Genomic DNA, 24,193 nt, shown 5'->3' on the forward strand with positions numbered 1-24,193 from the left:
AGCCGTTAGAGCACAGGGTTTCTGTCCTTCGAGCTTGGGTTCAGATCCCACAAATAAAAGTAAAAATATACTCGAGCTTTAGGCTAAAGAAGTTTATATTTATTGGCCCCTTTCTCTAGGTTTCCTAAACGAATGATATATTTATTATTGTTTATGTCAAGGAGGATTATACTGTACCACTAATTACTTATCTGTATCATAGCTGACGTATTCCTGCAATAGCTATACAATGTTTAGCCCGTAACGGTACATTCTGCGTTAGGAATAAAAAGTGCTTAAAGTTTGAGTACTTAGTTGCGGTTAGTGATGCATACGATTATGGTTAGTTTGTTAACTGTCTATCAGCAAAGAGTATATCTAATGATATTTTCAAATGAAAAACGTTATTTTTATCATCAAACTATTGATTTAAAACGGACAAGTGAAAATGTCCGCACCCATCTAAAGATATACAATGCAGTTGGTTGTCCTCGATGGATACCTTCAAACAATCAACAACTCAACTGCCGTATATACGTAGATGTAGTTGCTAGTCCTGGTCGGATAGATGTTTCATGAATGGACTCTGTGAGCCTCGCGTGATGTAACAATTAGCAAGACACAGGATGCGATGTTCACTGAAACAAAACGAACTAACGGCGAGTCCCTGGAGCAGGCGCAGCTCCTGTCACACAGGCAGAGGCAGAGGCACCACCCAGCAAGGAGTTATACTACTCAATAAATATATTCGACGTATTGAATCAATATTTTTAACTACCAAAACATGTTTTTGAAAGTCTACATGTTGTGTGTTTTATTATATGCCTAAACTAAATTGCTTCAGTTGTAAATTAATGCAGATGTACGTAAAGCATTAATTCCAATTATAACGACAATTGTTTTCCATGATACTCAAGTAAATATATTTGGGCAAAATCCTCACACTAGTCTCTAATCACCACGTATGGACGTGATTTGCCTACAACAGAATCACAATATCAAATTAAATTCGTAATCAGCCACTGCATGAATGAGCTATCTGACAAGGCTTACATTGTAAAGGCACTTCCCATTAGCCCAGAATGGCTTCGGGGTTTGCAGTTCTACTACCGGTAATGAACGACTCTGCCTCCAAATTAGACGCCAATTACAACAATTACAGCATAACAGCCGGAGGACACGGACTGTACTGCTAATGGACCGCAGTTCTCACAGAACCCCTTGTTCAGCTCATCCTCTCAAATGCCAGTTGCGGAGCCCACCATCCGCAGCTAAAAAGCTGAGATGTTCAGCGTTGGATGATTTTGTTGCTCCAAATATCTTTATAGACAGTTTCAATCTATTGGAAATTATATGAGACGAATATGTACGACTGAAGGGCTGTGTACTAAAAAAGGTAGACTACTACAATTTCAACCAATTCAAGGAGATAATCCGATTGGTACTCATTAAGTTTGGTTATAGATTAAATAGTAGACTCTTTAAGGTTTACTTTATTATTGCTACTAGCCTTAGCAAAGACTACATATGCTACGCAAAATTTTTGCTTTGGCTTTAGGTATCTATATATTAATAGGCAAGCATGTTAATTTAAAACGGGGTTTCTCAGCTCGTGTGCATCATAGGAACAATCTACGCATACTGTTAGAGATATATTTGTTCTGTAGGTGTGCAGAATCCCTTTATAAATTAAAATATGCTCAACGATGAATTTCAAATCTAAAAAAAATAACATGAGCCTTATGGGTTGCATGCTAGTGACGAAATAACAACAACAGAAAATAAAAAAAATTGGGAAAAATTCCAATCACATGTTTTATTTACAGCTAGGGGCGAATGAATATAGAGAAGTGTTTACATTAGATATTTCTGGTCGAGTTTTCGACAACTGGACGACCGCTACTACTCTTTAATTTTGGTATACAACAAAATGCGATATGGTTTTTATCGTTCTGTGATTGTTCTGGGTTGTACCAGCATGTGTAATCTTTGGTTGTACACATCGTATTCCTATTCTCCTAGTTTTTGTTTACCTACAGCTTAATGCCTTACTTACTTCCTTCTGACCATTCAAAATTTCTGCTTCCCCGTACTTCTGATTTGTAAAAGCTTTATTGGAGGGAGACTGGACTCCGTGAAAGTGAATCTAAAAGCACAACTCTGAAACTTGCTTATCATTAACTCAAGTTGTGCGATAATTGGTGGGAAGATCGCTCACTTGTACTGTTAATGGGGAGAAAGTTACATAACAACACTTGCGCTTGCATAAGAGAATTTGTCGTGGAAGTCGGAGTCGTCACATGTCTAGAGCTAAATGAGAGAAAGGAGGAGCGTCGATCTATCAGTCCTCTTACTTTGAGAGGCTCGTTAGCTGCCGAAACACCGACGTCTGTGATACACGAAGTCTGTAACCTACAAAACAGAATCCGTAGGGTTCCACGATAGGCGTAAAGTATAATTTCATCAAAATTCTTAGCGAGGTCGTTTTTGGACCCAAATTATATTTGTCCATGGTCTTTTAATTAATGATGCCTTCTAACGAAATGGTTAACGTGATACCCATCAGTTTCCAATAGTCATTTATCTGGCCATCGTCAGGCCAATGGAAGACTGCTAAGAAGTGTTTTTACTAAAAGGAACAAAGAACTGGTATGGCGAAATAATCTTTGACCATTATATCGCAGATTATCTTACGTAAACGAATTATAACTATTGTTTGCGTTGATCCTATAACTATGTAAAACCCTAAATCCATTCTATATCAAGGTAGAGCGACGTTACGAACTAACGTGTATTTTTATTTGTTGGCGACCAGATAAGTTCGTAATTAGTTCGTAAGTAGTAATAGGACCTGGCTATAACCGTTCTACTATAAGCTAATCCAACTTATAAAATGCATACGAATACTTTGATAGTCATAGTATAATTGTACTAATGCCTACCATTACATTTGAATAACTCCAAATTACAATTTAAAATCAGATTTCTAGTTAAACCGAGACTTAATAATAATACGTTCATGAAAATTTCAATATGTGTACAACCCGTTATAGGTCAACTGTGTAGATACAAAATACTTAAGTTAATGGGAATAGGAAGTGGTGAAGACATGGTCTCCATTATCTCCCTTTCATCTAAGAATGTGGGGAAATCGCTTAAGTGGCAAAAATCATTTAACTGGTATGTTTTCCAAACCACATTAATGCCAAAGAAAGACAGTACTAACAGTAACATAATTTGCAAGTAACGAGTCGATAACAGTAGTGACTTTCACCCGATAACGGCGAAGTGGTTCATACACAACCCTTCTACTGTACTGCGTCACGACCACATCACCACATCGCGGCGTTATCTGGGGAGTTGCTTTCGTTGAAAGCTCACAACCAGATAGTATAAGGAAAGTAACTGAGCTACTGTAAGCCTACCATTGTAATAATCGCTCGCGTGCCACATGAGTCGTATTCCAAGTCTAAGCCACCGCCTCAGCGGAGGACGACTATTTGATTTTACATTTGGAAATCTAAGATTTCTTTAGAAAATATAGCTAAACTATTTTGTTAAAATAATTTACTTTCTTCAACATTTTGGCTCGTGATAAAGTTACAATAACCCCGCCACAGCAAACCTGCAGACTAAGCAAATTTCAGTTTGTCTGATTGGATTCTTACTCAAATATTTCCGTAAACGAGACATGTTTATTCCCCTTTTAATAACATTAGATTTAACGAGTACCTATGTTTGCTGCCACGGGAAGGTAACAAGTGTTTATTTGACCAATTGTTAATATTATATGATAAAATAAATTAATTTGCCAAATTTGATCAAAATTTATCCACAAACAAGCAAACTGCACCTGTTTTCATGTTCTCCATAAGAATAACATGAGTACAATTTATTTGAATTTTCTCTGTAACTTTAGTTTTACAAAACCCCCTCAATAGGCCTATACAGAATTATTTGTCTTTTTAAGCTCTACACCATGGCTGTATTGAACATATTGCATTTCCATGTTTTAAGGGCAGAAATAAAAAAAAAACTATTTTTGAACATTTCAAAAAACCATAAGTATCCAGACCTGATCTTGCTGGTTCGCGCCGCCCTACAGATTTAAGACATATTTAATCAAAATCAGAATAAATTTACCCAAGTTATCGCATTCACGAACGTATATATGCATACATGTATACAAATTTGAACGACTAGTGTTTTAGCCTCTGAGGACATAAAAATGAAAAAGTAAATCATTTACACCACACGTTATCTTGATGCGTTATAATCATCTGTACAAAAACGAGAACTTAACATTAAATTGTACCATAAGACAAACACCGAACACAAAAACACGAAAATTGTTTGTTCCTTCAACACCCCATGCATAGAAAATAAAATTAAGCCACACTTGCAGAACTCGTAAAATAAAACATACTTACAAGTTGTCATGAAGTTCAAATACCCCCGCCACAGCAAACCTGCAGACTAAGCGAATTTCCATATGTCTGATTGGATTTACACTAAAATTTCTACTTAAAAATTTAACATTTATTTCCTATTTAAATAGAACTATTTTAACAGGTACTTAGGTTTGCTGCATCAGGGAGGGTAAAAATTTTTTTGTAAAATGTTAATAGTTAGTAAGAAATAAAAACATTTTCCAAATTTGATCAAAATATGTTCATAAACAAGCAAACTACAACAGTTTACTCATTATCCATAAGAATAACATGGGAATTTAAAATTTACATTTTTTTGGAATTTTCTCCGTAACCATTCGGCGCATAGTAACACTTCAATATACTAAATTATTTGTTTTTTTAAGCTCTACAAAATGGTTAGAAAAGATTTTGCAAAATTGTATTTTATTTTTGGTCAAAAATGGGAAAAACCTATTTTTACCCCATAAAACCCCCCGTAACCCCCCGTTCCCATAGTCCGATCATACTGGTTCGCGAACTCGTTCGAGTTTATCCCGCCTTACACCTTCAAACCAAATTTTATCAAAATCGGACAAAAATTACTCAAGTTATCGTGCGGATGGACATATATATATATATCTATATATAGATATATAAAAATTTGAACGAATGGTGTTTTTGGCCTCTGGGGACATCAAAATGAAAAAGTAAATCGGTCCCGGGCCTAGGTCTTACCATGAGACCTACGGTAATAGCTACTTCCCTATAGGGAAATTCGCTAAAAACTCATGGATTGAGTAAAGTGCCCATAGAAACTCCCTCAAGCTCTTTTTGAATTTAGTGATTGGCAGGTTCTGAACTGTACAAGTTCGCGAACTCGTTCGAGTTCATCCCGCCTTACACCTTCAAACCAAATTTTATCAAAATCGGACAAAAATTACTTAAGTTATCGTGCGGATGGACATATATATATATATTTAAATCTATATATAGATATATAAAAATTTGAACGAATGGTGTTTTGGCCTCTGGGGACATCAAAATGAAAAAGTAAATCGGTCCCGGGCCTAGGTCTTACCATGAGACCTACGGTAATAGCTACTTCCCTATAGGGAAATTCGCTAAAAACTCATGGATTGAGTAAAGTGCCCATAGAAACTCCCTCAAGCTCTTTTTGAATTTAGTGATTGGCAGGTTCTGAACTGTACAAGGCGATTTGTGCATTAATTTCAAGCTTCAGATTTCCTTACTAGCCTGGGTTTTCTTTAGTCTAACATAAGGTATGTTTAGATCCTGCTTATTTCTAGTGTTGTAGTGGTGGACCCCACCTCTGAGCTTCCTCTTACATGACACGAGACACTGCAAAATGAAGAGATTGTAAACTGTCATCAAGGACTCGGCAACAAAGATTGGTTTACAGTGGTCCAGATAATCTGCACCAGTCACAATCCTTATTGCTTTCCTTTGCAAAAGCATGATCCTCTCGACCCCAGATGCGGAGCCCCACAGATGCAAACCATACAGAATTACACTCTGAAAAAATGCGACATAGGCTGTTTTTAACCATTCCTAGGGTACAGAGTCTCTAAGTCTTCTAAGAAGGAAAATTACCCTAGACAAGCGACTACAGACATGAGAAATATGAAAGTGCCAGTCTATCTTTGGATCCAAATATAGGCCTTGTAATTTAACATTTGAAACTTCGTGATCCCCCTGATTTAAAGTAAAGACAATGGTTTGGGATTTACTTTCATTAAACTTAAAAAAGTTAGCTCGGAACCATGCTGATGCTATATCCATAGACTCAGACATTTGACCATTAAGAGTTATCAGGTCTTTAGAGGAGCTAAAAAGGGTAGTGCCATCAGCATAGCAGACGATATTTCCTACAAAATTTGGAATGAGGTCATTGGTCATGATAATCAACAAAAGGAGACCCAGTACAGATAAGATCCCTGTGGGACACTCCATAAAAATTCAATTTACCCAGCAGTATCCGATGGTCGACCGTGTCAAAAGCCTTGCTGAGGTCATACAGGGTGGCCCCAGTAAAGCCTCCAGCCTCAAATTCATGCAGTACTACTGCTTCAAGCTTATCTAGTGCATCTATGGTCGAGAGACCCGTGTGGCGTGTGCTGAGACTCGATTCAATGATTTTGGTCTACAAAACCAAATCAAACTTATGGCTTTTGCTTTAATTAAAAAAATACTTTATGTCCAGCTTGAATCATGCCATTTTTACAGCTCTTCTTCGTACAGTAGTATGGATATTACATAGGCCTCAGGAAGGTATAAAATTGGAAAACCTCTTTTACTCGAATACCTCTGTGGAAATTAGAGTAGATAATTTTTTAACCTCAAACACGTTAAGTTTTAAAACTATTAAGAAAAATCCAAATGTTATAGTGATTCTTATGAAAATAAAATGTCAACATATCTCAATCAAGCTCACTTTGCAGCCTCTGGGAATGTATGTTGGAAGGATACAACTGTGCTGTGAGCCCAGGACAGACAGTTGTTGGCAGGCTTAGACACTGTGGGGAATGACCTGCGTACCTCTGGTAATGTATGTTGGAATGATACAACTGTGCTGTGAGCCCAGGACAGACAGTTGTTGGCAGGCTCAGACACTGTGGGGAATGACCTGCGTACCTCTGGTAATGTATGTTGGAATGATACAACTGTGCTGTGAGCCCAGGACAGACAGTTGTTGGCAGGCTCAGACACTGTGGGGAATGACCTGCGTACCTCTGGTAATGTATGTTGGAATGATACAACTGTGCTGTGATCCCAGGACAGACAGTTGTTGGCAGGCTTAGACACTGTGGGGAATGACCAACGTACCTCTGGTAATGTATGTTGGAATGATACAACTGTGCTGTGATCCCAGGACAGACAGTTGTTGGCAGGTTTAGACACTGTGGGGAATGACCAACGTACCTCTGGTAATGTATGTTGGAATGATACAACTGTGCTGTGAGCCCAGGACAGACAGTTGTTGGCAGGCTTAGACACTGTGGGGAATGACCAACGTACCTCTGGTAATGTATGTTGGAATGATACAACTGTGCTGTGAGCCCAGGACAGACAGTTGTTGGCAGGCTCAGACACTGTGGGGAATGGCCTGCGTACCTCTGGTAATGTATGTTGGAATGATACAACTGTGCTGTGATCCCAGGACAGACAGTTGTTGGCAGGCTCAGACACTGTGGAGAATGACCTGCGTACCTCTGGTAATGTATGTTGGAATGATACAACTGTGCTGTGAGCCCAGGACAGACAGTTGTTGGCAGGCTCAGACACTGTGGAGAATGACCTGCGTACCTCTGGTAATGTATGTTGGAATGATACAACTGTGCTGTGATCCCAGGACAGACAGTTGTTGGCAGGCTCAGACACTGTGGGGAATAGCCTGCGTACCTCTGGTAATTTATGTTGGAATGATACAACTGTGCTGTGAGCCCAGGTACCTCTGGTAATGTATGTTGGAATGATACAACTGTGCTGTGAGCCCAAGACAGACAGTTGTTGGCAGGCTCAGACACTGTGGGGAATGACCTGCGTACCTCTGGTAATGTATGTTGGAATGATAAAACTGTGCTGTGAGCCCAGGACAGACAGTTGTTGGCAGGCTTAGACACTGTGGGGAATGACCAACGTACCTCTGGTAATGTATGTTGGAATGATACAACTGTGCTGTGATCCCAGGACAGACAGTTAGTTGTTGGCAGGCTCAGACACTGTGGGGAATGGCCTGCATACCTCTGGTAATGTATGTTGGAATGATACAACTGTGCTGTGAGCCCAGGTACCTCTGGTAATGTATGTTGGAATGATACAACTGTGCTGTGAGCCCAGGACAGACAGTTGTTGGCAGGCTCAGACACTGTGGAGAATGACCTGCGTACCTCTGGTAATGTATGTTGGAATGATACAACTGTGCTGTGATCCCAGGACAGACAGTTGTTGGCAGGCTCAGACACTGTGGGGAATGGCCTGCGTACCTCTGGTAATGTATGTTGGAATGATACAACTGTGCTGTGATCCCAGGACAGACAGTTGTTGGCAGGCGCTCAGACACTGTGGGGAATGACCTGCGTACCTCTGGTAATGTATGTTGGAATGATACAACTGTGCTGTGATCCCAGGACAGACAGTTGTTGGCAGGCTCAGACACTGTGGAGAATGACCTGCGTACCTCTGGTAATGTATGTTAGAATGATACAACTGTGCTGTGATCCCAGGACAGACAGTTGTTGGCAGGCTCAGACACTGTGGGGAATGGCCTGCGTACCTCTGGTAATGTATGTTGGAATGATACAACTGTGCTGTGATCCCAGGACAGACAGTTGTTGGCAGGCTCAGACACTGTGGGGAATGGCCTGCGTACCTCTGGTAATGTATGTTGGAATGATACAACTGTGCTGTGATCCCAGGACAGACAGTTGTTGGCAGGCTCAGACACTGTGGGGAATGGCCTGCATACCTCTGGTAATGTATGTTGGAATGATACAACTGTGCTGTGAGCCCAGGACAGACAGTTGTTGGCAGGCTCAGACACTGTGGGGAATGACCTGCGTACCTCTGGTAATGTATGTTGGAATGATACAACTGTGCTGTGATCCCAGGACAGACAGTTGTTGGCAGGCTCAGACACTGTGGGGAATGGCCTGCGTACCTCTGGTAATGTATGTTGGAATGATACAACTGTGCTGTGATCCCAGGACAGACAGTTGTTGGCAGGCTCAGACACTGTGGGGAATGGCCTGCGTACCTCTGGTAATGTATGTTGGAATGATACAACTGTGCTGTGAGCCCAGGACAGACAGTTGTTGGCAGGCTCAGACACTGTGGGGAATGACCTGCGTACCTCTGGTAATGTATGTTGGAATGATACAACTGTGCTGTGAGCCCAGGACAGACAGTTGTTGGCAGGCTCAGACACTGTGGGGAATGACCTGCGTACCTCTGGTAATGTATGTTGGAATGATACAACTGTGCTGTGATCCCAGGACAGACAGTTGTTGGCAGGCTCAGACACTGTGGGGAATGGCCTGCGTACCTCTGGTAATGTATGTTGGAATGATACAACTGTGCTGTGATCCCAGGACAGACAGTTGTTGGCAGGCTCAGACACTGTGGGGAATGACCTGCGTACCTCTGGTAATGTATGTTGGAATGATACAACTGTGCTGTGAGCCCAGGACAGACAGTTGTTGGCAGGCTCAGACACTGTGGGGAATGACCTGCGTACCTCTGGTAATGTATGTTGGAATGATACAACTGTGCTGTGATCCCAGGACAGACAGTTGTTGGCAGGCTCAGACACTGTGGAGAATGACCTGCGTACCTCTGGTAATGTATGTTAGAATGATACAACTGTGCTGTGATCCCAGGACAGACAGTTGTTGGCAGGCTCAGACACTGTGGGGAATGGCCTGCGTACCTCTGGTAATGTATTTTGGAATGATACAACTGTGCTGTGAGCCCAGGACAGACAGTTGTTGGCAGGCTCAGACACTGTGGGGAATGACCTGCGTACCTCTGGTAATGTATGTTGGAATGATACAACTGTGCTGTGAGCCCAGGACAGACAGTTGTTGGCAGGCTCAGACACTGTGGGGAATGACCTGCGTACCTCTGGTAATGTATGTTGGAATGATACAACTGTGCTGTGAGCCCAGGACAGACAGTTGTTGGCAGGCTCAGACACTGTGGGGAATGACCTGCGTACCTCTGGTAATGTATGTTGGAATGATACAACTGTGCTGTGAGCCCAGGACAGACAGTTGTTGGCAGGCTCAGACACTGTGGGGAATGACCTGCGTACCTCTGGTAATGTATGTTGGAATGATACAACTGTGCTGTGAGCCCAGGACAGACAGTTGTTGGCAGGCTCAAACACTGTGGGGAATGACCAGCGTACCTCTGGTAATGTATGTTGGAATGATACAACTGTGCTGTGAGCCCAGGACAGACAGTTGTTGGCAGGCTCAGACACTGTGGGGAATGGCCTGCGTACCTCTGGTAATGTATGTTGGAATGATACAACTGTGCTGTGAGCCCAGGACAGACAGTTGTTGGCAGGCTCAGACACTGTGGGGAATGACCTGCGTACCTCTGGTAATGTATGTTGGAATGATACAACTGTGCTGTGATCCCAGGACAGACAGTTGTTGGCAGGCTTAGACACTGTGGGGAATGACCTGCGTACCTCTGGTAATGTATGTTGGAATGATACAACTGTGCTGTGATCCCAGGACAGACAGTTGTTGGCAGGCTCAGACACTGTGGAGAATGACCTGCGTACCTCTGGTAATGTATGTTGGAATGATACAACTGTGCTGTGAGCCCAGGACAGACAGTTGTTGGCAGGCTTAGACACTGTGGGGAATGACCAGCGTACCTAATGTAAACACTCCCTCGCTCCTCTGTTTCATAGATATGCAGTTTATATAGTATAGTATAACTACCTAATATCAATTACCTACTTACGCATCTTAAGTTGTAGGCACTCCTTAAGCACGTGGGTCATAAACAAACATATGTTTACTGCGGATGTAGGATTTTCAGGTATTGCATACAACTCTTACAGAAGAAGTAGCAAATACGTTCTTGATTGACTACAGATTATTCATCCGTTGATTTGCAGTAGTGTAGGTTCCATTAATTGTTAGATACATAATGCAAGGGCATGATCCTACGCCTTTCATAATATGCTATCTGCCTACGCATTGTCAACTACTAATCTGAAAATGCTACTCATTTCTCACCTGTATGCAGGATTCCTTTAAGAGAATTTGCAATTATTCTAGTTAATCAGTCAGCATTGTAGCATATAGGTTAATGCACGAGAATATGCAATCGATCAACATTGTAGCAAAAATGTCAATGTGCGAGAACATTTGTAGGTAATAAATTAGCATTGTAGCAGATGGAACAATGTGCGAGAACATGTAATCGATCAGTATTGTAACAGACAGTTAAATACACCAGAGTTTGAAATCAATTAGCGGTACTTCAGTATTAAACGGAGGCCACATTTTGTCAGCGCGCTGCGGCGGTTATGTTAGGTTGGGTTATCATAATAGAAAGTATCGTTCGATTCATAACGAAGCGAGGAAAGTCCTACACACATAATATTTACGATAACCCAACCTAACATAACCGCCGCAGCGCGCTGACAAAATGTGGCCTCCGTTTAATACTGAAGTACCCAATTAGCAGAAGGTCAATCCGCGAGAACGTGTAATAAAAAGCATTTTAGCAAGAATTTGTAATCAGTCAACATTGTTGCAGATGGGTCAATGCGCAAGAATTTGCAATCAATCAGCATTGTTGCAGATGGGTCAATGCGCGAGAACTTGCGCAATAAGGCCCTCAGCTACTCATTATAATGCGCTATTCATTATGCCTGGTTCATTTACATTATTATGTCACAAACACAGGGAAAGTTCAGTCCGCCACCGCCGCGCCGCGCTATTGTCGCTGTCGTTAAGAATGGTGTAATAGTAATTGTGCTCCTCAGGAGCGTGATTTACCCGTACTAAACCACCGGCTTTACGAGCTTTCAGCTGATAAATTGTTATTGTTAGTTTATTGCCGTTTAACTTCAGTAATAACTCGGTTGTAGACAAAACAGCTGACAAACACCTGTCAGATAACAACGAGGCTCACACTTGGCGGTTGATTGATATCGCTGTTAAAGTCAAATTATAGTAGTTTCTGGATAATGACTAAATCACTCACTATCTATATTTGAACCGTAAGGCGTATTTGAACCCAAATATGAATGATAGATGAGTCTAGAATTATAAGATAACTACAAGATAGCTTGATAAAAGCATATGGCCTTTTTATATTGGACAGTAACAAGTTATAAAGAATCGGAAATAGAAATATATCTATGTATATATTGTATGTTGTCTGGCAAATATAAAATTTAAATACATTATAGCACTTTGATTCTAATTCTTTGACTTTAATTCTTAGTTTTCTTTATTATGTTGATATTGTTGTGAATAAAAGCTAGTGTTTTTTTTTCTTCTTAGTCAGTCTGACACGTGGGACATTTAGTTTTAATAGAATATTATATCAATTTCTTTTTATTGTGTTTGTGCATTGTAATTTTAATTATTGTAATACTTGTATTACTGGGAGAAAATAAATATTCTTATTCTTATTCTTTGAACTATGAATATATAACATACATATTATGATATTCAAAACTCAAATCCGTAAAATATATTGTGACGAGTGACCTAATTAAACAATAAAAATGAATTCATAATTTTCCTTTAATTTTTGACTCACAATTTAATGAAAAAAAATGAAGATACGTCCATATAGAAAAATTATTATAACCCATAAAGATGAAATGGGCGAAACCGTCTATTTTCAAACTACAGTAGTTAGAAAAGTACAAGATAGAAATTTACTTTATTTTTCAGTATGATCATTAAGAAAATAAAATAAACTTAAACCCCCTCGAATTCTTTCTCTAATTATCAGATGAAGCTGGTTCACGAACTCTTTGAAATATTTGTGTCAGAGTTCATGTTGAACCTAGTTGATTCACTGACACGAAGACGTTTTATATCCACAAATACTGGATTCTCCCACTGGAAATTCTAATCTTATTTGCATTCGGAGGAAGGCCTTATATTACGTTGCTGGCTGAATAGAACAGCGATGTAGAATGATTGAAAATTGCATAACTCAATCACGTGTGCCTGGGAGTGTACGTGTTTGTGGGGTGGGTGGCCGCTGTGCCCGCCAGCCGCTACCGTCCGCGCAACGCCACGCCGTCAAATTACAGACCTCGGACTTGGTTAGGAAACTCGGGTTCGTGATCTACACCTACGCTATTAAAACTGTAAAATATCCGCTTCAACTTATCAAACAATAGTCTACTCTAACATTTCGGCCGTTTGGTTCCCCCAAGGATTTCCTTGTTATAGTGTTGAGTTTTCTATTTGTGAGCTGATTTGCAACGGGATGAGTTTGCAGTGGAGAAAACCTCTGAACTATCTTCTGTAAATCTACTGAAGAAACCAGTTAATTACATAAAGATCCACCTCGAATATTTGGACGTGCAAAAGCCGTATCCCGGTGGGATTTTAAGGAGGTGAACCGAGTATATTAGCACCTAAGTAATTGGTTCAAAACTTAATGTATCTAAATACTATACATTCCTATTTAACTATATGTACAGCAAATCAACTAAGCGATGCAGTTATATCATTGTTATCTTGAACTGTATAGAGGTTTTAGAAACTAAAGACTTGTGAAATCACGTAGATTATGTGAAATATAATCCAGATAAGTGATTGGGTGGCGAAGTGACCGCAACCGCAGAGTGGAGGTGTCCGGCTCAATGACACCTCGGTCACTAAACATGTACCCGCAAACCTAGTTTACAATAGACCAACCAAGTTAATCTACGCGAAAGATTGTGAGAAAAAACTATCTTTTAGTGGTTTGCCTAATCAATCCTAACGTAACCATAATTAAATTAATGTAAACGGAGCACAACATTGTTAATTCTATATATTAATATGCTAATATAAAGTGAAAGATGCTCATTGATAAGTCTTAAATATTTGTAGATTTGTCAAAGGTTTAAACTACCATGATAGTTTTGACTGTACATTGAGCCTAGTATGAGCTAAGAAAGACGATCAGAATGCTAAGAGACAACATCATGCACAGCATATTGATGGGTTTGACCAGCCGGATATCCTCATCCTCCTTACACCCTTACATTACTTCGATCATGCGGCGGACATCCGTCACCAACCAGATATTATGAATCTTCATCTTCTGTGACTATAAGATGGCCATGATAAAACAAAAATACTGTGCTCTTGGATACAATATCGCCCTACAATCTATCGAGGGAGATTATAGACTCTGGGATAGCTGCATGAACCTCAATTGGCATTATTTCAGAAGAAATACAGTCGTCATGTATAACCCTCATTTGGAAACAATGAGCGTAGCACTCGTGAAAATATAAAGGATTGTATAAAGCAGTTTAAATATTTAAAAAACGAGTAACGTAGTGCTCCTTAGGATGCTGCAACACTTGGAACATTATAGAGGGGTTTTGTCGAACTTAAGTGACAGTACCTCTCTTCTTATGATAAAGCCATTTCTGGTTTATTCATGACAAATCAGAAATAGTTAGTCAATTTCGGAATGATGTTTAGGTAAGCTTTACTGTAGTGTTTTAAAATTATATTTTTGCTAGAAGATATGAGTCTAGAGGGCTATGCGTGAACTCGACCTCATTAATCAACAGAAGAACACGGCTGGTTCTTTCTATCGCATTGCTGTATAAAGAGGCTGTCAAACTGTCAAGCATGTTGTGTCTCCACCTTTCAAGAGTGCGGCTTTGTCATGGTAATATGGAACAACACCATTGAATACAATACACTAAACACTGATACTAATATCAGTGCATAGAACTAAAGTGTCGAGTCTCTGCTGCTCGTACCAGTAAAATATGTAATAAAAGTAAATATGAAATGTTATTATGAAAAACCACCATACAGTATACAGTCCCAGCTCGATTTTTGTAGGAGTCTGGACCCAGCTTAAATGAAGTTGGTCTTGACCTATCCTCAGCCAGCGATCTGTGGGTCTTGACCTATCACTTTCAGCCAGAGGTAGATCATTCATTTCTTTGTTGGTTTTGACCTATCCTCAGCCAGTGCTCTGTGGGTCTTGACCTAACACTTTGAGCCGAGGGTAGATTATTAACATCTCTATTGACCTATCCTCAGACAGCGCTCTGTGGGTCTTGACCTATCACTTTGGGCCAGAGGTAGATCATTCGCTTCTCTGTTGGTCTTGACCTATCCTCATCCAGCGATCTGTGGGTCGTGACATATCACTTTGAGCCAGAGGTAGATCATTCACTTCTCTGTTGGTCTTGACCTATCCTCATCCAGCGATCTGTGGGTCGTGACATATCACTTTGAGCCAGAGGTAGATCATTCACTTCTCTGTTGGTCTTGACCTATCCTCATCCAGCGATCTGTGGGTCTTGACCTATCACTTTGGGCCAGAGGTAGATCATTCGCTTCTCTGTTGGTCTTGACCTATCCTCATCCAGCGATCTGTGGGTCGTGACATATCACTTTGAGCCAGAGGTAGATCATTCACTTCTCTGTTGGTCTTGACTTATCCTCATCCAGCGATCTGTGGGTCGTGACATATCACTTTGAGCCAGAGGTAGATCAGTCACTTCTCTGTTGGTCTTGACCTATCCTCATCCAGCGATCTGTGGGTCTTGACCTATCACTTTGAGCCAGAGGTAGATCATTCGCTTCTCTGTTGGTCTTGACCTATCCTCAGCCAGAGATCTGTGGGTCTTGACCTAACACTTTGAGCCGAGGGTAGATTATTAACATCTCTATTGATCTATACTCAGCCAGCAAGACGTAGATCATTAACACCTCTATTAATATTGACTTATCCACAGCCATCCAGACGTAGATCATTAACACCTCTATTAGTACTGACTTATCCACAGCCATCCAGACGTAGATCATTAACACCTCTAGTAGTACTGTCTTTTCCACAGCCATCCAGACGTAGATCATTAACACCTCTAGTAGTACTGTCTTTTCCACAGCCATCCAGACGTAGATCATTAACACCTTTATTAGTATTGACTTGCCCACAGCCAGCAAAACGTAGATAATTAACACCTCTATTAGTATTGACTTGTGCACAGCCAGCAAGACTTAGATCACTAACACCTCTATTAGTATTGACCTGTCCACAGCCAGCACGACGTAGATAATTATCACCTCTATTAGTATTGACTTGTGCACAGCCAGCAAGACTTAGATCACTAACACCTCTATTAGTATTGACCTGTCCTCAGCCAGCAAGACTTAGATCACTAACACCTCTATTAGTATTGACCTGTCCACAGCCAGCAAGACGTAGATAATTATCACCTCTATTAGTATTGACTTGTGCACAGCCAGCAAGACTTAGATCACTAACACGTCTATTAGTATTGACCTGTCCACAGCCATCCAGACGTAGATCATTAACACCTCTAGTAGTACTGTCTTTTCCACAGCCATCCAGACGTAGATCATTAACACCTTTATTAGTATTGACTTGCCCACAGCCAGCAAAACGTAGATCATTAACACCTCTATTAGTATTGACTTGTGCACAGCCAGCAAGACTTAGATCACTAACACCTCTATTAGTATTGACCTGTCCTCAGCCAGCAAGACTTAGATCACTAACACCTCTATTAGTATTGACCTGTCCACAGCCAGCAAGACGTAGATAATTATCACCTCTATTAGTATTGACTTGTCCACAGCCAGCAAGACGTAGATAATTATCACCTCTATTAGTACTGACCTTTCCACAGCCATCCAGACGTAGACCATTAACACCTTTATTAGTATTGACTTGCCCACAGCCAGCAAAACGTAGATCATTAACACCTCTATTAGTATTGACTTGTCCACAGCCAGAAAGACGTAGATAATTATTACCTCTATTAGTATTGTCTTTTCCTCGGCCAGCCAGAGGTAGATAATTTACTTAATTAAATCTAAGGCTTACCTTACGATCCAATTTTTTATATATTGGAGACCTAGGTTTCTACGTCGAAACGTTATCGTCAGTCCTTTGTCTCATAGGTTAGCTAAACTTCTTGTTTGTCATCTCTTGCTTGAGATATTGTCGATTTGGTATAATTTACACACACATTGATCACAAATAAATATTTACAATAGATAATTTACTTCTTTGTTGGTGTTGACTTATACTTAGCCAGTCACAAGTAGATAATTTACTTCCCTGTTGGGAAGAGCCAGCAAATCAGAGGTAGATCATTAACATCTCTATTGGTATTTTCTTATCCTCAGCTACTCAGAGGTAGATCATTCACTTCCCTGTAGTTATAGACTTTTCCTAATCTAACCAAGGGTAGATCGTTCATTCTCTACTGGCCTTGACGTCTCAGTTTGATTAATTCACGGTGTGAGGCAGAGGCCGAAGCCGGAACGGGATTCTTCTCTCTACATCGTCGCTCTAATTAGACCCGATAACCTAAGCTGCCAAGAGAAACCGAAAGACAGTAAATTTACAATTCAATTAATTATCCGGGAAATATTGCATACTTTTAATTTGATTACAATTTTGCAGTGTCCTTAATTGCTATAATCGATGAAAATTGAATGAAATTAATGTCAATGAGTAGTCTTTAAGATGTTTTATAATTCAGAGCTATACGAAGGTGTAATAGCTAACAGAGCTACATTACCAATTAAGATTTAAGATACTTTTACGTCTGTAATTTATAATTTTTAAAGACTTACAAAATAGAAAATACGACTTTTCAAGACGTCTCGATAATTTTGGTTTACTTCCTATGTTTATATTATAACAGACTCAATTGGACGGGGGTTTAAGGATCGTATAAGAAAGTCAGCCAGTTCCACATTTGGTTATATCCCATAAAGGGGACACTGCACGTTAAGACATTGAACAACATAACATTGAAAAATACTGTACATTTTCATTCCAATACCAGGTCTGTAGCGCGTCTAGACGTGGGCTGTAGTTAGTATTTGCCAGTCACGTTATGCGACGGGGGCCGGGTGTTCACATAATTTTGAATGGTAGAATTCAAGTGCAAGTGTGACTCGTGGGACTTGGCAACTAAGTTGTAACTCTAGACAGACCGGTTGTAAAGTGTTCTAAGCCATCCAATTACCGCGTCTGATTAATTGTATGGCATTTATTCGCTACACTAAATTTACATTTCTCACTCAATGCTTTCAAATATGTTCCTCAAATAATAGCGTGTTACAAACTAAGCACATGATTAAGTAAACTTTTAATGTAATATCAGAAGAGCTAAATGCAGTAATAAGGTAGTATTTCCATATTTCATACTGTAAATGTATTAATTTAAACGTAATAGACCTAATTCTAAAATGATGAACATGCACATTGATATACATGAATACCGAGGAATGCTACGCCGGATGGATTAATGATTTTCTCCCACAATTACAGCTAAGTACGGCATCTGGCTCTTGAGATGCATTTGATTGCTTATTTGAGAAATCCCTCAGACAACAGACAATCAATTTTGGGCTGAAGTATTGGAATATTGAAGAGTTGGTGTTTTGTGAATAGTTATGCTATGGTGTTTTGTGAGTAAATGAACTATTATTCCAATTCGGGTGTCTTCTGATTGCTCTATCTAAGTGGGTTCCTTTAGTTGATATTGGGTAGTAAAGGTTGCTTCACCTCTCAACAAACTGATCAGCTGTGGTTTACTTCGTCTGTAGACGTTGTAAGCATCTAGAATTTTGAACCGATTTTTATGCCTTGACTTGGTCTGGTTGTCGGGATTGCCTAAGAAAGAACGTATCCATGTCTCAGGTGAAAAAGTAATATCTTAAAAGGGAAAAACTACCTCTCCGCATGGATCTCAATTTTAATCCCAATTGTAGTACCATTGACTGTGATGGTCTTATTTTGCCTTGATGAGTCAAATTACCAAACCATTTTCTTGGCTAATATTGCACAAAATATATTTATTTTGCCTAAATAGTGGGAATGGTGGAATAGTTGTGTAAATTTACATAATGATCCCGTGGATCTGTACATAACTTACTGTTCAGATTTTAAATATAATTTGTATTGAAATTAACTTTGTTAAAATAGGTTTGCCATAATTTCACAGGGTTAAAAGCCCCACGTTTTTCGTTTTAAATCTTACAAGTATTTATTCTCTCAACATTCTATAAATTATTTTATACTTTTTAGTGCGTTTAAAAACGTGGCATTTTTAAAAAGTATTTTTATTTATAAATTATTTAGTGTTTTCTACAAATGGCCTTTCTCATAGCCGCATTAGGCTGTCCATAATAACGATTATAAATTCTAAAAAAAACATGATTTCTATTTCTTCTCCTTGTTGGTGTTCTATGACTTTCCTATGTTACCATAGTTTGCAAATCGGCTCTTTCAATGATTAATTTCTGACAACATCTGAAAGAACTTTAAAGGGCCCCAGGGCCTCACTCTCTAATTATTTCCCTAAAAAGAAAGTTTCCTGCACAACTTCACTTTACACTTTACGCTCTTTCCAACGACACCAAAAACATGTCAATCGGTTCAGTAGTTTCGGAGGAGTAATTGTCACAAAAACCTTCTTGCGTATTAAATAAGTATATATATATATATATATATATATATCTATATAAATAAAATTAGAGTTTTGTCTGTACATTGCTTAGAATAATGAACTTTTTGGTTATTTTTACATTTCATAGGTCAGAGAAACCGAATCAAACCTTATCTCAATTTCTGTCTGTCTGTCTGTCTGTCTGTCTGTCTGTCTGTCTGTCTATCTGTCATTCTCTTGGTAACGCTAAAATACGCACTTTATTACAACTACTCCTCAATAACTATAGCACTGTCCCGCCTGAAACTTATTTTCCAAATACTATACATATATGAGATGGTTTTAGACGTATTTCATCGAATATGAGACAGTTAGATATTTAACAGTAAACCCTTGAAAATCAAGTTTTTGTCGATTTTTGACGTGGAATTTCTGGAAGCCCATGTTAACCTTATGAGAAATGAAATTATTGAATCTTAACAGCTGTTTCAATTAAACAAGTTGGTTCTGTTCTGTGATGTTCAATAGCATTAAAGTTACAAGGATTACCAACAGGGTGCAGCACTAGCACTATTATTTCTTTTACATTTATGACAACAGCTAATTTGCAACCTGGAGGCGAGTGAGCGTAGCGAACGAGCTAACCTGAAGGCAAGTGAGCGTAGCGAACGAGCTAACCTGAAGGAAAGTGAGCGCAGCGAACGAGCTCCAACATACAGGTGAGTGAGCGTAGCGAACGAACTTCAACCAGGACGTGATTGAGCCATGCAAACGAGATCAGATAGTAAAAATAAAAGTAAGCCTACCGTTATAGGATCGACCGGCAGACACAGAGGTAATTTAACCTTTTATTGATTGTCATACCGATCCGGAACAACAAAAAACAACATAAAATGAAGCTATGTATAATAGTTTGGCCAGCATATCTTAAAATATGCAAACCAACTGCTGTTCGTTATATAAGAAGGTTTCAACTGAATATTATAAGATCCCCGTGCGTAGAACGGGTACACAGCTAGTATATATATATATATATAGATAGTGTGACTGTTACAGATTGAAATAGAGATTTGAGATGTATTTTCCGATATGGCCATGTGCGATTGTGTGAAGGGAGGGGACAGTGAGTGGCATACAATGACGTCATGACTCTCTGTTGTATACCCAATGGGTATCCGGTAGCCGCACAAGTAGCCAAAGCGTTTAAGTTAAGGATGAACATATACATTAAATTATGTTTTGACCATGCAATTATTCTTACATATAATTTTGAAAGCTTATGCTGCGTGACAGTTTAATATTTTTCTCACACTTTGAAAAATTAAAGTTATCAACATTTCCTCCCAATTACAAAGCTTATGTTAAGCTAATTTTACTATGCTTCACCTACAAAAATATTGCCAACCCCTTTGATATCAATAGTAACCAGCAAAAGTCAGTCTGCAGCAGTTTTAGTATATGGAGCGAGAGGGTTTACTCGCCTATTGAAAATAATATATTGCACGTGGTTGAGGAATGGATATGTCTCAATACTCATAATGGACTCCTAATATTGATGTATTTAACGGAGATAATCTCCTAAGAAATAAAACTTGAATTTGTTGATTATGTGCAAAATAATTTGTTGAATTTTGTAAATTGGTACTGTCAATTATAAAATGGATAACTTATTTTTAGTTTTTTCATATTAAATTATGTATGTAATGTGTGTGGTATATGTTACAGGGCATGACCGGGACGGGCGAGGTGCCGGTTTGGGTGTCAGGACAGCAGCTATGGGTACGCGGCGTGGACCGCAAGACTACAGTGTCTGATGTCATCACGGCGCTTCTGGGTCGTCCAGACGAGGGCTACGTGTTAGTGGAGCGATGGAGGAAGGTCGAGCGTCCTCTAAACAATGACACGAGGCTGCTGAAGCTGTGGGCGGCGTGGGGCGAGGAGCAGCGCGATGTCCGACTGTCGCTGCGAAGAGTGGCCGACGATGACAGCGGCAGAGGCAGCCCGGCCAGCGTCAGTAGACGGAGGAAGCACTACCGCCAGAAACAGCACCTATCACAGACCGTGCATCCACGGAGGTTGGCACAAATTTCCAAGTCACAGAACATCGAGAGACTTTTGAAGTTAATCTTGGTACAGGGGGAGACGATCCAGAACCAACTGAAGAGGTTACACGACAGGGACGACCAGATAGACAACCTCGAGGAACAAAAACACAGGACGAGGACGAAGCTGCTGGGTTCCAACTACCTGCTGGAGACTTACCTGGGCGACGCTTGTGGAGAAGAGGAGGAGAAAGAGAATGACAGCGGCGTCGTAACCGAACAGCCCAGCAGCGAGAACACGAGCACGCCTACGGGAGAAGACACCAAAGAAGAAGACGACGACCCGACCATAGAGGAGGACCTGGAGGCAGAAATTCACGACCTGCAAAAACGGATTGAGCTGTGGGAGAAAATCGTGAGGGTCAATAAAAAGTTAGAAAAGGAGGAAGAATCCGTGTTAAGGTTAACCGTAGCTATTAAGAGAAGTGACGAACTGAGCGAACTGAGGGGTGAGTTGGACAGATTGCGAGAAGAGACTGAGAGGAACGCCAAAGAGTTGGAGAGGACGACGTGTACGTTGACTGAGACGGACACGGCGTTGGACTGTCGGAGACGGTACCTGAGGCGACTGCAGCTGGACCTGGAGGTGACGGACGGAGAGACGGAGCGACTGACGAGGGTGGCCGAGGGACGTAGCAAGGGAGACCATGACTCTGGCCTCAGCTCTCTACACAGCAGCAGCGAAGAGTGTACCTACCATCCCCTGGACACCCTTGTATGACGATGGCCTTCACACCCTGTACATACTGTAGTCATTGTACAATAACTAGCTTTCCATGACCAGTTCAAATCTTAGGTTGAGTTTATTTCTAGTAATTTATTAATGTGTGTTCATACTCCCAGCGAACTGATTTAAAGCCCATCGACAGTAATAATCCAATATTTTTGAAGTCACATAGACACAAATTACACTTGAAGTTCGGTATTTTCAAATAAATTTCTAGCAAATCTCCTGTCGAATTAATAAAACATGTATTGGATTCGCGAAATGAATAAAAGGACACGAAAATTGGATTATAAAATCAAGTTAATAAACCTGGCGTATCCACAACACAATTTATATTATAAGCCCTTGCTTCGTTCTTAAAAGAATGGCATACAATTTCTTAGTTAACAGCGTATGTGGAGATCAAAATTGTCCTCAATTTTGTACAGTACTTTTACCTTAGACTTATAAGAAAAAGTTTAAAATCCAAACAAAAGAATCAGAAAAAATAGAGTCAAACGAGAGGTAGTAGGACCTAAGAGAAATGTTAAGATACGTTGATTAAAAACATTTATCAAACTAAATGTTTTTTAAAGTAAATAAAATATACGTCTAATAAACCTTAAAACAGATATTTACGATTATACTGTTAATACACAACACGGTAAAATTACATAAAAGATGGTACGTGGTGATCGATTTCGATTGGACACTCCAATCATCATCAGACCCAATAGGTGAATGTATCCATGTCATTCGCCTATTGGGTCTGAAGATGATTAATGTGTTTAATCGAAATCGATCACCACTTACCATCTTTTATGTATATTCACCGTCTTGTGATTTAACAGAATAAGCGTATAAATATATGTTTTAAGTGTTATTAGATGCATCTTTTATTTACTTTCCGTAAATTTAATAACATGTACAATGCTGATATTATTTATATTAGTCTACACACAGTAATTTTATATCTTCACTCTTCTGTCATAATATAAGACAAACTCTTCTACAACTGTCCTTTCCTGGTTTGCATCTATTTATGTGACCTGCTAGTATTTAAAATAAAAAAGTGTAGATAATGTAAATACCAATATTTAATTTAATAAAAATGTACATTTTGCTCATGCCAAAGCAAATTATGAAAATGGGACTAAACTGTTTTGTAAGTACATGTTGATTATTTGTAAATGTACCAAATATAACAATCTTTAATAAAATTTTGTTCAAAGCCTAAAGAACTTTAATTTCCCCTCACCTTTCCTTCATTAAAAGAGGATTTAAGCTATAACAGAATTTAATGGTTTTATGCACTTTGTTTTTTTCTAAAAATACTAGACTATTATAGGTTAACAAATACATATATCGACGCGTCTGTATTATTTTTTTTTTATTATTTTACAAAGTATTAAATCTGTCACTGACGTTGGGATTATTATTCTTTTAATTTAGATCCCTATACTGTATATTAAAAATAGAGCTTAAGTAGTAAATTAATTGAAGTCTTTACATTAAAAAAAAATACATATCTTAAAAAACAGCAGTATATTTGAAACTTTTTGATTCGTCATGTATCAAAAATGTAATTGTAATAAATCAGTCGAAGCTGTTGATAGTTGTTAATTATGTTTTGCAGAGAGACGTGGTTTCAAGTAGACCACGGAAAACGATCCGATGAAAATATACAAATTGGGAGGGCCCCAAGATGGAAAATTGTAAGCAGGTATCCAAATCTAAATACCACAGGACTTTTATTTTGGCTACCACTTGAAGTCAAAACCAACAGAAATCAGAAATTAAACATAAAAAC

At 39.4% G+C, this 24,193-nt stretch overlaps 2 protein-coding genes across 2 annotated transcripts in view; one reads left to right on the forward strand and one right to left on the reverse strand.

The window, feature by feature from the left end:
* The window catches only part of LOC128985664 (ras association domain-containing protein 10-like), a 53,105-nt gene extending 29,496 nt beyond the window's left edge, over positions 1 to 23,609 (forward strand). The window contains exon 2 of the mRNA XM_054405425.1: positions 21,301 to 23,609. Within this exon, the coding sequence (XP_054261400.1) occupies positions 21,304 to 22,398 (1,095 nt within the window). The 5' untranslated portion in view covers positions 21,301 to 21,303 and the 3' untranslated portion in view covers positions 22,399 to 23,609. The remainder of the gene's footprint in view (positions 1 to 21,300) is intronic.
* On the reverse strand, positions 530 to 15,074 carry LOC128984213 (uncharacterized). Its single transcript, XM_054403512.1, has 12 exons — positions 14,946 to 15,074; positions 13,688 to 13,802; positions 9,795 to 10,775; positions 8,643 to 9,719; positions 8,154 to 8,567; positions 7,915 to 8,031; positions 6,879 to 7,789; positions 6,378 to 6,552; positions 5,810 to 5,924; positions 2,334 to 2,391; positions 2,036 to 2,125; positions 530 to 664 (listed from the first exon to the last, which is right to left on the reverse strand). Exons 1-12 carry the CDS (start codon positions 15,072 to 15,074, stop codon positions 530 to 532), a joined length of 4,317 nt encoding a protein of 1,438 aa, XP_054259487.1.
* Positions 23,610 to 24,193: the final 584 nt, after the last annotated feature.

The sequence above is a fragment of the Macrosteles quadrilineatus genome, unplaced genomic scaffold (assembly GCF_028750875.1).
Source record: "Macrosteles quadrilineatus isolate MER2022 unplaced genomic scaffold, UCM_ALF_1.0 Scaffold_2__2_contigs__length_208266976, whole genome shotgun sequence".
In the NCBI taxonomy this organism is placed as follows: Eukaryota; Metazoa; Arthropoda; class Insecta; order Hemiptera; family Cicadellidae; genus Macrosteles; species Macrosteles quadrilineatus.